Below are 14,435 nucleotides of genomic sequence, written 5' to 3'. Positions count from 1 at the left end.
ATTTTTTTTTTTGATTAACAACCTCACCTTTTTTTTTTTTAATTTTCCCATAACTCAGACTTAACTATCTAATCTCGTTCTACCTCATGAGGGCGACAGCTGTTATCTGGAGTAGCTACTGCTTAGGTGTCTCTGAGCAAGGCACATAACTTCCAAACTGTCCACAGGCACAGCATCACCCCCCACTGACATCCCTCCACTGCAGCATGACCATACAAGCCTGATTATGCATGTGCGTTCATTTCAGCCTATGTGTGTGTTCACGTGTGGTAAATGTATTTCCAACTAGAAGAATTAATAATCGTCTGATCCAGGAAAACGGATCAGAAATGTTTAAATAAATGAGTGTTGCTCACTCACATTAAAATATCTGATCACCTCAATGTTTTGTGTAGGCTCCACAAAATTTATAGAATGAAAATAGCAAAGTAGCCTACCGTGCCAAGTATGTGTTATTCATGTCAAAATAGGGTAAATTCACCAGTCTCTCTCTCTCTCCCCCCCTGACTGCGTGTCTCTCTCTCCCGCTCATGCACAGGCTACTCCAGCTTTAATGAGCACCCTCAACTTGTTGCTCCTACTTCAGCGTGGGCGCTTCGTTTGAGTGGCACTAGGGACAGTTTCCCTGTATGTCAACAGACAGGTGGGGAACACAGAACAAGGACAAAATGAGGACTGTATGCTTTTTCTTCTTTGTTTTGATGTTAACTGAAGCGGCAGCAGCGGGACACGGACTTAACGACTCCTCTCTTCTGGGAGAGGAGATCCTGTCTCTAACGAAGCGCTTGCTGAACGTCTCGGAGCAGGTAAATAACCGGACGTCGGGGTTTTTCCTGCTGGACTTCGACGAGGGGATGCTGGAGGACTGGAGGTCTCTCGCCAGTAGGAAACTGCGGGGCGGGGAGTCTCAGGAGCGGAGCGTCAAGGCTCTGCTGGTGGCCGCGTACTCCCTCATCATCGTTATCTCCCTCTTCGGGAACACGCTGGTGTGCCATGTGGTGGTGAAAAACAAACGCACCCAGTCCGCTACCAGCCTGTTTATTATGAACCTGGCTGTGGCAGATATCTTCATCACTGTGCTCAATACGCCCTTCACCCTGGTAAGACCTCCTTCCCTCAACAACACACTTAGTTTGGAAATCAACAGGTGTGCATTTATTATCACAGAAAGACGTAAAGTGAAAAAAGACAGCCAACAAAAAGCTCATGGTAGCTGCTCTTCACAGGTAAAGCGGCGTAAGAGTAACTTTTTCTGTGAATGTTGGCTATTTTGTGAAATGTAAACTTTTTTTCCGAATTCCTGTGCCATTTCCCCCTTTCCTGTAACATTGAACTGAACATTTGTTGTTGAATATGCTATCATCTTTCTCTAGCCTACTTTTCGCGCCTTTAAAATAAATTATCAGCAACCCCTGAAGAAATATTTGCATTTTAATCATATATGCACTCTTCAGAAAAGGAAGTGTGTTTTTGATCAATGTCAGGACTTTTAACGGCAAAAGATGGCGCCATTCAACCTTGCAGAGCAGATGGATTCACCCATTTCAAAGAACAAAGAACAGCACTGAGTTGTTTTCTTTTCAAAAACGACAAAGGTGTACTAACATGTAAGCTGCCATAGTTCGCATTATGCAGCTATCTATGGAGTTTATTCATAGGTAGCGGCCTTGGTTTGGGGCTATGACGTCACGTGTTTTGTTGATCTGATTGGCCCCTAAAGATGCGACAGATAGAGCGTTGATCAAATCACCTTCTGAGTTTTTGTTTTTGTTTTCTTTCAAAAGCTCTGCCCTTTATCAAATGCTGTCTATGGAAGTTTTTCCAGATGGATGTGCAAAACGAATCCATCTGGCGTGTCAGGTTAGGCGCCATTGGTGTCTTCAAAAAGAGAGCAAGTTTTTTCTGTAAATTGTAGTGAGCTTGTGACGTATCCAATGAAAAACAATGGCAAAAATCCTATGATAAATGAATGAACAAATGAATAAAAAAAAAAAATCAGCCTAGATGAAGACAACATGAAAAGGGTTGTGACTTTGACATTATTTATTTGTGCCACTTTTTAACCCTCAGGAGATCCTTTAAAATCTAATTCACTAGCAAGGACCACACCATAACAGAATGCGTATAAAGGTTTAATCAAGATTTATAAGTACTGTGAGACTGTTGTCTGTTGTGATGAAAGATGAGGGATGTGGGGAAGTAGTTTTAGTCTAGTCTGGGACATGTATGAAGGCTCAGCAAAGAGACTCAGGATGGGAGTTCTGTCTCAGGTGTCATTCTGCCCGAGCTGATCCCCACCAGACTGTAACTAGACTTAGATGAGACTTGGGTGACGCAGATAGTTGAAGGAGGAGATTAATGGTTAGAGAACAGAGGGAGGGTGGGCTGTAGGCTCTCCGACAGACGATGTGATGTGGGTTGGCTACGTTTAAGTAAGCTTGTCGGGCGATTGAGTGTGTGGTTTTGGTGTGGCCCTGCTCCCGAACTTAAGTTAACTGCAACTAAATTTGTTCCTTCAGGAAGAAATCAGCCACCTCCCCAAAACTGCTATAAAAATACAATACATTAATATTTTTTTCCCCTCATATGAGTTAATCTTGTAAAACTACTTTGGCCTGAAATATAAATATCAAATAATAATTATATTTTGGAAAAATTAACCCTTTAAAGGCAAGTACAGTTCCATAATCCCACTGTTTTTCATTGAAAAAACCTAAAAACTAAAATAATTTCCAAAAAATACAAATAATTAGTATTTGTTTAATATTATTAGGCCCTGAGATGGTATAATGATTGGGAGCAACACTGGTTTTCATGCATTTTTATTTTTTCTGTAGTGTCAGATAAAAAATAAAAAAAAACACAAATTTGTTCCTTTGGGCAGAAATCAGCCACCTTCCCAAAACTGCTGTAAAAATGTGATACATTAATAATTTTTTCCACTTTAAACAAGTCAATCTTGTAAAAATCCTTCAGCCTGAAATACATATAAAAAAATAATTATATTTTGGAAATTTTAACCCTTGAAAGGCCAGTACAGTTCCATAACCCCACTGTTTTTTCATTGAAAAATCTTTTACTGAAGTAAACTGCTGTAACTTGTTTTTATTATTGAATAAATAAACACAGAGTGTTGCCCCCCCCCCCCCCACACACACACACACACTATTTTCCAACATCAGAAGCGGCATAAACTGTAACTTGTTTTTGTGATTGCATAAACAGAGTGTGTGTGAACCTGGACATGAAAGAGACACACACACATACACACCCCCACGCACGTGCATGCACACACACATCCCACCCACACCTGCACACGCACACACACACTATTATCCAACATCAAAAGTGGCACACACTAACATTTTAGCAGCAAGGTACCCTTTTAGAAAATAGTAAAAAGTGTGAGATTTTGCTGCATGCTTTGATTTGGGAAAAAGTAGCAGCATCTGGTTGACTAATATAAAAATTAAAAACTGAAGGCCAGTAGTACATAATTAAATTTTAATGTCAAGGAATGCATTAGTTTAAGTTAAGATAAATGTGGGATCAAAAATGGCATTTTCAATGGTTTTCAATGGGGCAGTTTATGTCAGAAGGAACAAATTTGTTGTTTTTTTCATAGTTTAGCCATTTTAGGCTTATTTAACGAACCGATGCAACTATTCAAAAATGTGTTAGAAATCAATATCTTCTGGAATATTTGAGCTTTATTCATTCAACACAGCCAAAATGGCATTAAAATAAAAAAAACAGAATGTACAGAAAATGGTCCCAGGAACCTCTTAGGGTTAAACAACTTTAGAACCCCCTTCACCACGGTTTGCCACTTTTTTTTTCATTTTCGCCTTTTTATCCCATTTTTGCCACTTTTCGCTCCCCCCAATTTAACTTTTGATTAATTTTGGGCACTTTTTACCCTTTTACTTCTTTATCTCTCCAATTTTTAATACTTTTTTTGCCATGTATAACTCATTTTTGACTTTTTTTTTTTGCCAGTGTTTGCCTCTCTCACTCATTTGTGCCAAGTTTTAATGATTTTCTAACTTTTGTAACTTTTTGCCAATTATAATCCATTTTCTCTCAGTTTTTGCCAATTTTTGACTCTTTAACCCATTTATGCCAATTTTCACCAATTAGGCTATAACTGCTTTTCACCATTTTCCAACAATTTGTGGATTTTTGTTACCCATTTTTACCACTTTAATCCCATTTTTACCACTGTTAGCTCATTTTTTCCCATTTTTGACAAGTTTTTGCCACGTTTTGACCGATTTTTCCTTCTGTATCTGGCCATTTATGTAACTTTTTGCCACATTTAACCCATTTTGTCCCCTTTTTGCCTCTTTCACCCATTTGTGCAAAGTTTTACTGATTTTTGTTGTTAATTTTTTTGAAACCTATTTTTACCAATTTTATCCAAACTTTTCTTCTTTTCACCACTTTTCACCATCATTTTTTGCCACCTTTCACCTAATTTGCAAATGTTTGCATCTCAGAATTATTATTTTTATCTCTAAATTTTGTCTCAGTCCCTTCTACTTTATTTTCTGGAATTATTATGTTTGTGCACATCATGGCTTAGCTTTGAAGTCTGACATTACTTTTCAAATGGTTTATTGCCCATCCACACTGTTGTCATTACCAAAAAGGTAGTTCTGTTGACATTTTGAAAAGGTTATATCATACTTAATCATACATTTAAAAATATTTAGTTTGTTGCTTTGATAAAAGTGGTTAATATTCAGGTTGAATAAAAATAAAACAAGTTTATCACAGATTAAATTTAGAATGGAAAATTATTTTTCATTGTGGCATACACTAACAAATCTAAGTGCTTCTACACCACTGACAGCTTTCTAAAGGTAATATTTATTTTTTAGTCAGAAGATGAATATTTCTCTTGTCATCATATATATGCCAGAGAGGCTGTTCTTCTTTGTGTGGCTGTGAGGGCCAGCCCGTGTAACTGTTGCTGTGTTTTTCTTCAGGTCCGGTTTGTGAACAGCACGTGGGTGTTCGGGTGGACAATGTGTCACATCAGTCGGTTTGTGCAGTACTGCTCCCTGCATGTCTCCACTCTCACCCTGACTGCCATCGCACTCGATCGACGACAGGTTAGTCTTTATCAGAAGATGCAACAGAGAGAGGCTTTAAAGTTGAATCATTACCTGTGTGGTGTGCTGCAGGCTATACTCGTCTAAACTAACAGTGACTGACAATGGATGAAGCCAGAGGGAGGAATTTACTCTGGCTACTTAGAGAGAGTAGTTCGAACCGTTTGTAATAGCTTGTAAAAAGACAGTCTAATAGCAAGCAATGTTTTAACAAATTGACTCCAAAGACATTTTCAGGGACACCATTCAAAGCATAGCCTCTCAAATCTTAAAGCATTTGATGCCTTTTTACTAGGGATGCACCAAAAATTCAGCCACTGAAAATTTTCGGCCGAAAATGGCCCAAATGTGTATTTTTGGTTTTCAGCCGAAAGACGCCTTTCTTTGCTCGTCAGGAGCGACAAGATTTTGCGAGTATGTTACGTACATTCTAAAATCACATTCGTGCTGCAAACGTCTGCGGTGTGTTTTCTCTGTCCTCTGATAAACTGTGATATTTATTGAAGCTGAAGATAAAAGGTTTCTCCCTCTCTGTCCCTCACTCCATGTGTAGCACGGCACTTTTACGCACAGCCAGGAGGTCAGTGCCATTTCGTTTCACTGTTTAATTCACTGTGCCAGCCGAGTTTGTAAGAGGAGGGACTGACTTTTCATTCATTCTATGTCAAATATGATCAGTAAGAGCAGGGTGCAGCTAAGGCTCGGGGTGAGAGGAGTTAACTCTCTCCACAGATTGGCTCACCTGTTTGTGTCCCAGACTGGTCAGCGGAGTAATTTAGCTGGTTGATCTGGAGCATTTATAAGTTGTATGTCTGAGGTCAGAGGAGTCTGTGTTGGTAAATATTTCACCGAAGTCCCGTTAGTTTAGAAACAGCTCCAGCTGTGTGAGTAGCACACTTAGGTTCATGCTGGGCTGCCTGCTGCCTGTCTCCCTCTCTACCAGGCTAAAATAGAGGCAAAAACACAAGCACTGACTGCAGACAGATATGAGAAGAGGAAAAATATCAGGTGGTGTTGGAGAGGAGGATGCTTTTGTTCCTCTGACTACCTTAAAAATCAGCACCACCATGTGCGCCTGTCGGAGCGAAACTTAGATATCAGCAGCAATGTCGTGCTGCAAAATGATGTTGCTGGTGTGGAAGCTTGCACTGACTCGCTACAGGTTTGAAATGTAAATATTTTGTGTGAATAATTTGCACGAAAAAATTGCATCTGGAGTGTAAGGACCTGAAGTTTATGAAGTGGTGTTTATATTTTGTATGTTATTAAATTTAATCACCCTTAAACCCCCTGAGTCTCCCCAATGGCAGGATGGTTTGACCCAAACTGGCACATGCCTGTCAATCACTGCATTCACAATCTCTCCATTCATAAAAAGGTTCATGAGTTATTTTTTTGTGAATAAATGCTGATCTATAACTAAGTTCCTGATTTCAGGTCAAGAAGACATATTTATTATGATCCCAAAAAGGGGCACTAAGCTGTCTTTTTTATAATTAGTTAATTAATTACACGTTTTTAGTTCTTTCTAGCTCTATGTTTTTATTTCCAAATTGTCTTCTTGATGAAGCCATCAACAAAGTTAATAGGGACACTGAAACAAGGCTCATCATCGCCCTTTCTCGATTTGGTCAGAAGAGCAGTGAGGATGTTCAGATTGATCAGCTGGTGGAGCCAGGGAGCTATACAGTGTTTTGGTGCATGTTGCTGTGAAGCTAGTCCCTGAGGATGCCCATAAGGGGCTTCACCTCTTGTGGTCTAGGGTAGGACTAGAAGGGGTCGTTGGGAGCAGAGGGGAGGTGATTCCCAGCCCTGACACAGTCAGAGTGTGCAAACTTTCAATCCAACCTAGATGGAAAATCCCCAGATATCACCAGAGCTCTGCTGGACATAGTTGCTGTGAAGGAGGGGGGCATTCTGAACTTTTTACTCCAAGGGCATGCATGTAATTCAGCACATGGAGGAGAAGGAGAACAAAGGGCACAGGGTGGAGCGCATCACCCTACTACAGGAGGTGCCCCCAGTCATCAGAGCAAGGTAATTTTTCACTGAGGACAAGCTTCTCATACTCCTTGCCACAGCCCCCAGAGTTGTCCCTTTCCAGGACTGTCCTATTGGGACAAGACCTCTCATGGTGGTGCAGCAGTCCATGGATTTTCTCAACAGTGCACTGAGAAATGACTTTGCAAAGAGCAAAGGTTGTGGTAGGTATGATCCAGCATTGAGGGCGTACCAGTATGAAGTGGCACTGGAGGAAATGGTGCATGGACAACAAGCTCAATATTACGGTTAGCTTCGAAACATCAGCCAGTAAGTCCAAATCTCTTACCTGCCAGCAAGGTTTTCTTGGCTTGAGCCCTTGCTCTCTGCCACCTCGAAGGTTTTCCCACCACTCCTGGGGAACTAGACCAGAGATGAAATCCAGCAGCTCAGAATAAGCAGGTTGTTTTCCCTCACTGAGAAGTTGGGGGCTGCACCATTCGTCGTGGGAGCAGAGCTATTGCAGGACCTTTACAACATTCCATTGCACCACCTCAAGGCCTGCAACTGCCCTGAGCACAATACACTGTAGGGGCAATGGTAACAAAAAAATATTTGTGGAGTGTCACATTACAAAGAATAACTTGTCCTTCCTCTATTCTTTTGATGGGGCAAAGAAAATGTTCACAAGGAATGGCATAGACCCCATGGAGGCCATGGAGAAAGAGCTAGAAGAGCTGTACCTCAGTTGGTTTCATCACATAACCGTGTATGAGGGGGAAAAGCTGAAAGCAAAATGGAAAGAAAAGATTACATTGAACTACACACCCCAGATAATCTCTCCTCCTCTCCTGGACTTCAGAGAGGCAGTCATAAAAGAGGACAGACATGCACAGACATGGAAAGGAGGATACTCTGTTCCTCAAGGACTCTCGAGAAATGCAGGGACCAGAGCATGACCTGGTCAGAAGTCCCCCAAGGACGAGTTGATGCTCTGGACTTTCCTGTCCTGGATTGGCCCTACCTGGAACTGTGACTTTGTTGACTCTGGGCAACTGAGGATGCTTTATGTATATATAAAGACATTTTAGAATTAGTATCAGCTAAAAAGAGTTTGAAAATATGGACATACCTGCACAATAATCTGCATCCCAACTAATCACCATGCAAATTTCAGATTGAAACCACAAGATTAAAAGAAAAAAATGCATAATTCTGAGTGATTTAAATGATTCTAGTTAACAGTTTTTATGTGGACAACCTATTATTTTAGTGTCATATGATCATAGTTACATGAAGCTTCTGTTTCCATGGCAGTGAGCAGAGTTTGTCCCACAGCAGGCACTGTATTTAGCCCCTCCACCTCTGCAACGGGCACTTCAGTCAGCTGTGGGTGTGCCATAACTTCAAATAGAGTTCATTGTAGAGGAAGCAGTTTAACAAATGCCCTGTGTCTGACTTTGTTAAATGTGTTGCTCATGAAATCTGATAAAAGAATAGTAAGTGCAGAGAGACTGAAACACTGTATTTAAAACACGAGGTCTGTATTATCAAAATTGGCTATCGGTGTGTTTTATTCAGTATGGAAGACAGGGAAGCCTACAGCTAACACACAATTTAATTGGCCAACAACATTATGGCTAATACAAATGACATTACGAAAGAGAAAGGAAAAAGTTTTTGGACATGATTATCAAACAGAGGCGTGACGAGAGCTCATGTCTCAAGTGCAAGACTGAAACATCACAAGCTTTCTCTGCAAGCTAAAGAAGACTAGGTTAAAACCTAGTATATGGCTGACTGCAACTATCTGGGATGCCTGTTGAAAGGGGAAGGCTGCTACAAAATAAAACAGGAAACTCAAGAGAACAAGGAAACATACAAACACAGGGAGGGACAAGTATGTTCAAAATAACTCACTAGAAACTATACAAGAAATAATGAAACACAAAAAGGTCATCTACAAAACAAAACGTGATACGCTGGAATAACAGAAGAGCACACACAGAAAATCTACCACAACAAAACCAAAACTATGATAACAAATCTGCTTAAAATAATAGGGTGTGCAGAGAAACACAGAGGGTGAGAGATATTCTCTTGAGATTTAGAACGTAGTATCTTACAGTCCTAGTTTGTTTCGTCATTTTCATCTTAGGAGCTCCCTGCCGGACTGAACTGCTGAGTTCTCCTAAAAGCACCTCTGACTCCAAATGTAATATTTTTTGTCACATACACACTTCAGACGGAGCCTGTGCAACTGGTGGAGGAGGATGTGACTGTCACATCAAGTTGTACTTTCTTGTTTTATTATAATTCAGCATGCTGTAATGATAAGAATGTCTTTGGGAGCTTGGTGTTTCTCACAGTAGCAATAGCATAATAATCACTTTAGATCATTAGCAAAAGCAGCTACATCTGTATACTTATGGGGAACACTTGTTAGAATTACATCTATTAATAATGACTACCTCATAGGATGTTTTACGTTAGGACAAGCTGGACTATTTATGAATTGGGATAGATTAGAGGACTCACCAACAGATTTCAAGCCATTTGATGATGTTTTAACCAGTGTTTAGATCCCCAACCAAAACAAGTTCACTTGCATTAAACCTAGCAACGTAATCTGACAAGGAGGAAAGGGCCTCAGTGCATGCTGAGGATGGTCTATAACAACCCACAACTGCTATAGACTTATCCTGGGAAAAATCAAGTTTTAGGACAAGAAGCTCAAATCGCTTGCTGATGGACACTGAGGATATGAGGGTAGATGGTACTTATTTTTTATATAGATCGCCATGCCTCTGCCTTTCCTGGGAGAATCACAGCAGAAGATGCGCTAACCTTTTATTAAGGTTTCAACCGCTAGCGGCTAACTCACCAGCTTACAACTTGAAGCCCGGCAAGACAGCAGACCAATGTAGCCACAGGACCCAGCAGCTAACAGGCTAGCCAGCAGCTGTCAGTTTGACCTCCAGTGAAGAGCAGAGCACAGCTGAAGGATCCAAGTGGAGATCAGGATCCAGCAGCAACAGGTGGACCCACAGTCCGAGGCCCGGCATCCGGCGTCCAGCACATCAACACTGCCAGAAGCTCCAGGCAACAGCCGCAGCAGTGACACAAAGAGATAGGACAAAATTAAAAGTACATGCAGTAAATGACACAACTTACTTATATAAAATGCTACTATGATTTTGGTCCAAGAGAAAGTGAAGAAACAGACAGTGTAAACAAATTTAATGGCAGCGTCCAGTAATGCAAAGGGATTTATGAAGATGTTCATTAGGAATGCTAATAGCACGGTACTCACAAGATGTTATTTATAGGAATAACAAATTGCTTCAAATGGAGACTTCTGTTTATTTGTTGAAAGCATTAAGCACAGATGTTCTCTGATATGACTGGAAGAAAAATGAACAGATGGTCAGACATAATTTGCAAATAATTTCTCAAATGTGTGGGGGTCATGTTTTAAAGGGGACATATTTTACCCTTTTAAGATAAGTTTATATTGTTCTCAGAGGTCCCCAAAACATGCCTGTGAAGTTTGTTGCAAAAGAAATACTCAAAAAAGGATTTGTGGATTCAAAAAATTGGATTTGTGTATGTCTAAATAACTCTGCTCAGAATGAGCTGTTTCTGTGTCTGTGACTTTAAAAGTTAATGAGCTGTCTGACTCTGCCCCCTGACTACACCCCACTCCACTCAGGAAATGGATGTGGATCTCCTGATCCAGCTGAGAGGAGGATCAGGAGAGGAGGGTGAAACTTTCTTCTAAGTGGGGAGGGCCAACTGAACCTGGGGGCGGTGCAAACTCCATACATGACATTATGAACGGAAATCTTAGAACGGTTTGTTTTAGCACACATTTTCTGAAAGGTGGAGAAAGAGAGGGGGGTAGGAATGGATTTTTCTGGTACTTGAGGGGATTGTGGACAGGGGCATTTTTGTTAGAAAAGCCTGAAAAAGTGATTTTTGCATAATAGGTCCCCTTTATCGCTAAATCATTTGTTTTATTCTCTACTGATCCATTCTTTCTTTAATTCTCTCATTTTGTTAATTATTAAGTCTACTTTTCTGTCTTTCAGCTTGTAATGTGAGAAGAACTATAAACCACAAAGAAAATCTTCAGTGGTTACAGATTTTCCTTGTCTTACTTTGATAATTATGATGAGAAACAATATGATCACAATATGGCAAAATGCACACTTTATCGCCATCAAACATCAGGCAAACTTTTATGTTGGACCGTCTGGGAATTTTTGGACTTTATCTAGTAAGGTTTGGGGCATTTTGGTTTTTGTCTTTTGTTAATCAAACATGTTTTTGTTGGGTCTGCTACTGGGCCTTTTTTTTCTACCTTGAACCATTACAAACAGAAGATAAGATAAAAGCTTCAAGTTTCCATGCTATTTGTTCCATTAAAAATCCATTTGAATGCTACAGGAAAAATATACAGACATACTCAGCTGAGCAGTGGGAGTGCTGCAGGCAGAGTAGTCCATTATGAACTCCTTAATGTATGATTATCCTTTCAACCATGGTGTAAAATAGAACACAGTGGATTTTAGACATGAGTTTGTGATATGACAGCTAATGCACAGCAGTTGAAGAAAAGGAATGAAAAGGAATGGGGGGGGGGGGCTTAATCTTTGTAGATGTTCAAGTGTCTCCAAAATCTGCAAGCAGTGCAGCAGGGATAACATGTCTCGTTTTTGTGACCCTGTTCATCCAAAAATTAATTCCTCATGATCAGACATAGACTGTCTGCTCTTTTTTTTGTTTCAATTTTAATATCAGAAACCAGAAGGCTTTAGTGCAGGTTAGTAATTAAGGGGACAGGATTTCTTTCTAACTAGTGGGTCTTACATTGGATAAGTTATTACCACATGTAGATAAACACAGGAGTGTGTTATGTGTTTTCTCTTTTGGTCTTGTGTATGTATTTTCAGGTGATTTTGCATCCTTTAAGACCTCGCATGTCTCCAGAACAAGGCGGAGTCTGGGTTGCAGTAATCTGGATAATGGCCAGCTGCTTTTCCCTCCCACATGCAATCTACCAGAAACTTTTAACTATTTCTTACAGGTAAGACTTACACTATCATGTATTTGTATCTTACAACGTCAACTTGAAGATGGCCTTCATTTTGTTTTGTTTTGTTTTGTGCTGGAATGTAATAGTACAATAGTAATGGATGGGAGGGTTTGTTGTCTGATCTTTGGTCTAAAAGAAATGATTTTAACAGAAGAACATTCAGGCATTGATTTACTGAAGGGATGGGGAGAGTAAGACCTGGTCAGATATGGCAACAAATCCTCCAGATTAAAAACATGCATCATCTGTATTTCTACCCACGAAATGTTTTTAAACTAAAAAATAAATTAACTGTGGAGAGGTTTAAGGAGTACTGACACAGCACTGTGAGCAAGTTTTATGTGTGCAGGATAGCGGAATGTATGTAGAGAGTAGTCTTTTCACTTAATTGTCTAATTAACCATAAGTGACTGATAATGAATGACCATATAAAGACTTGTGGTTGGACTCAAAAAGCAATTTAAATGACCTCAGTTGGATCTTGTGTGATGGGTAATTTTACTATTATCTGTCATTTTATGGACAGAACAATTTAATCGATTTGACAAACAAATTGTGTGTCGAAGCTCTGCACACTAACATGTGACATTATTCGCTCCTGTTTACCTAATGGTCCTCTCTTCATGTCTGTGCCATAACTATTTTCACCAGTGATGAAAAGGAGCGCAGCCTATGTGTCCCAGACTTCCCTGAGCCTTCAGATGTGTTCTGGCAGTGCATCGACCTTCTGACCTTTGTTTTACTTTACATGCTGCCCCTTCTTATCATCACTGTGTCCTACACCACAGTGGCCTGCCGGCTGTGGCGCCACAATGCCATTGGCGACACTACTAAAGCTCAACATGCCGCCCAGAGAAAAAAGAGGCGGCGGACATTGGCCATGCTGCTCCTGGTGGTCGGGGTGTTCGCCGTTTGCTGGTTCCCGCTCAACTGCTATGTTGTGCTGCTGTCGAGTCAGGCAATCGAGCACTCTAACGCCGTCTACTTCTGCTTTCACTGGCTGGCTATGAGCTCCACCTGCTACAACCCCTTCATCTACTGCTGTCTGAACCCCACATTCAGACAAGAGCTGAGGCTTCTGGTAGATATGTGCAAGCGGAAACGCAGGGTGGCAGTTGACTTGGAGCCAGGGTCTCGCCTTGCAGCTGCCTCCGCTCCTCGACTCAGGGAAGCCTGGCCCGACAACCACGATTCCTCAAGTGCAAGGCATGCTCTGTCTCACCCAGGCCACATCTCCTCACAGCAGAGCCACGCCTCTTCCAGTCAGTCCAACAATCCAAAAGACACGCATGTGCTTTTCACTGCCAGACAGGCGCTCACAGGAAGGACCGACATCTTCTCAGTGGAGCCCATCGTAGCTGTGAGCTAACTTAAAACAAATCAATGGGATTTGTATTCTATGTGATTACCTATCATGGGGTGTTACCAAACTCCAAGATGACAGGATATCCGTAAATTTCATAGAAGCCTGGTTCAACTCATCCAGAAGGATTTTGCAACTGTATAAAGTTGAGGAAACTGCATTCATGAAAAGATTTCTCTGTGGTTTAGCCATCCTTTTCAATTTTAGAAGGAATTCAATATTGATCTCACCATCTCTGGCGAAGCATTCAAAACTTGATGCCTCAGTCTAAGAAATTTGGGAGATAAAGTCCTCTTCAACTGCTGAGGATCTGTTGAGGAGTTTTTGATTGCATCTCACATCTAAGGCAGATGGTTTTGCTCTGTTGATGTTTTTATTTTCTGTGTTTGCAAAAGATGTGAAGTGATGAAAAATTGGCTGCATAAGAATGACTGGAGTTTCTAAGAACACTAATCGTATGAAAAAGTTTTCATCTGAAGAGTTTGATGTTTAAAAACCCTGGGGGACTATCAGGCACTGATTTTAGGATGTAGCTGTTTTGTCAGAGCAGAGGTCAGGAACCTTTTTGGTTGAAAGAGCCATTTTTGCCCGTACCCCAGAAAATCCAGAAAATTGTTAAAGAGCCGCAAAACACATTTGAACCTTCCAATGAAGGTGACACAGTCAAATAGCCTAAGTCCTTGTCTATTGACATAATTGACTGAGCAAAGGTATGTATGTGGCCATTCATTGATATGTTTGATCACACTGATAACTTTCCACTTAGTTGTTATTTTATTCTTACTTGGCATTTTAATCATAATTTTCATTTTGATACATCTATGGATTTAGAACTACAATAGAAACAACTGTGTACATATTTTGTTTTTATCTTTAA

At 40.6% G+C, this 14,435-nt stretch overlaps 1 protein-coding gene across 1 annotated transcript; it reads left to right on the top strand.

Annotated features, from left to right (window-relative positions):
* The first annotated feature begins 854 nt into the window (after positions 1-854).
* Positions 855-13,564, top strand: LOC121509113 (probable G-protein coupled receptor 83). The gene is made up of 5 exons (XM_041786348.1): positions 855-1,100; positions 4,992-5,117; positions 12,053-12,186; positions 12,847-13,437; positions 13,504-13,564. The coding sequence occupies exons 1-5, from the start codon at positions 855-857 to the stop codon at positions 13,562-13,564; spliced, it is 1,158 nt and encodes a 385-aa protein (XP_041642282.1).
* The last annotated feature ends 871 nt before the right edge of the window (positions 13,565-14,435 follow it).

Source organism: Cheilinus undulatus, linkage group 4 (genome assembly GCF_018320785.1).
Source record: "Cheilinus undulatus linkage group 4, ASM1832078v1, whole genome shotgun sequence".
NCBI lineage: Eukaryota > Metazoa > Chordata > Actinopteri > Labriformes > Labridae > Cheilinus > Cheilinus undulatus.
This window is presented reverse-complemented; position numbering and strand designations above follow the sequence as displayed.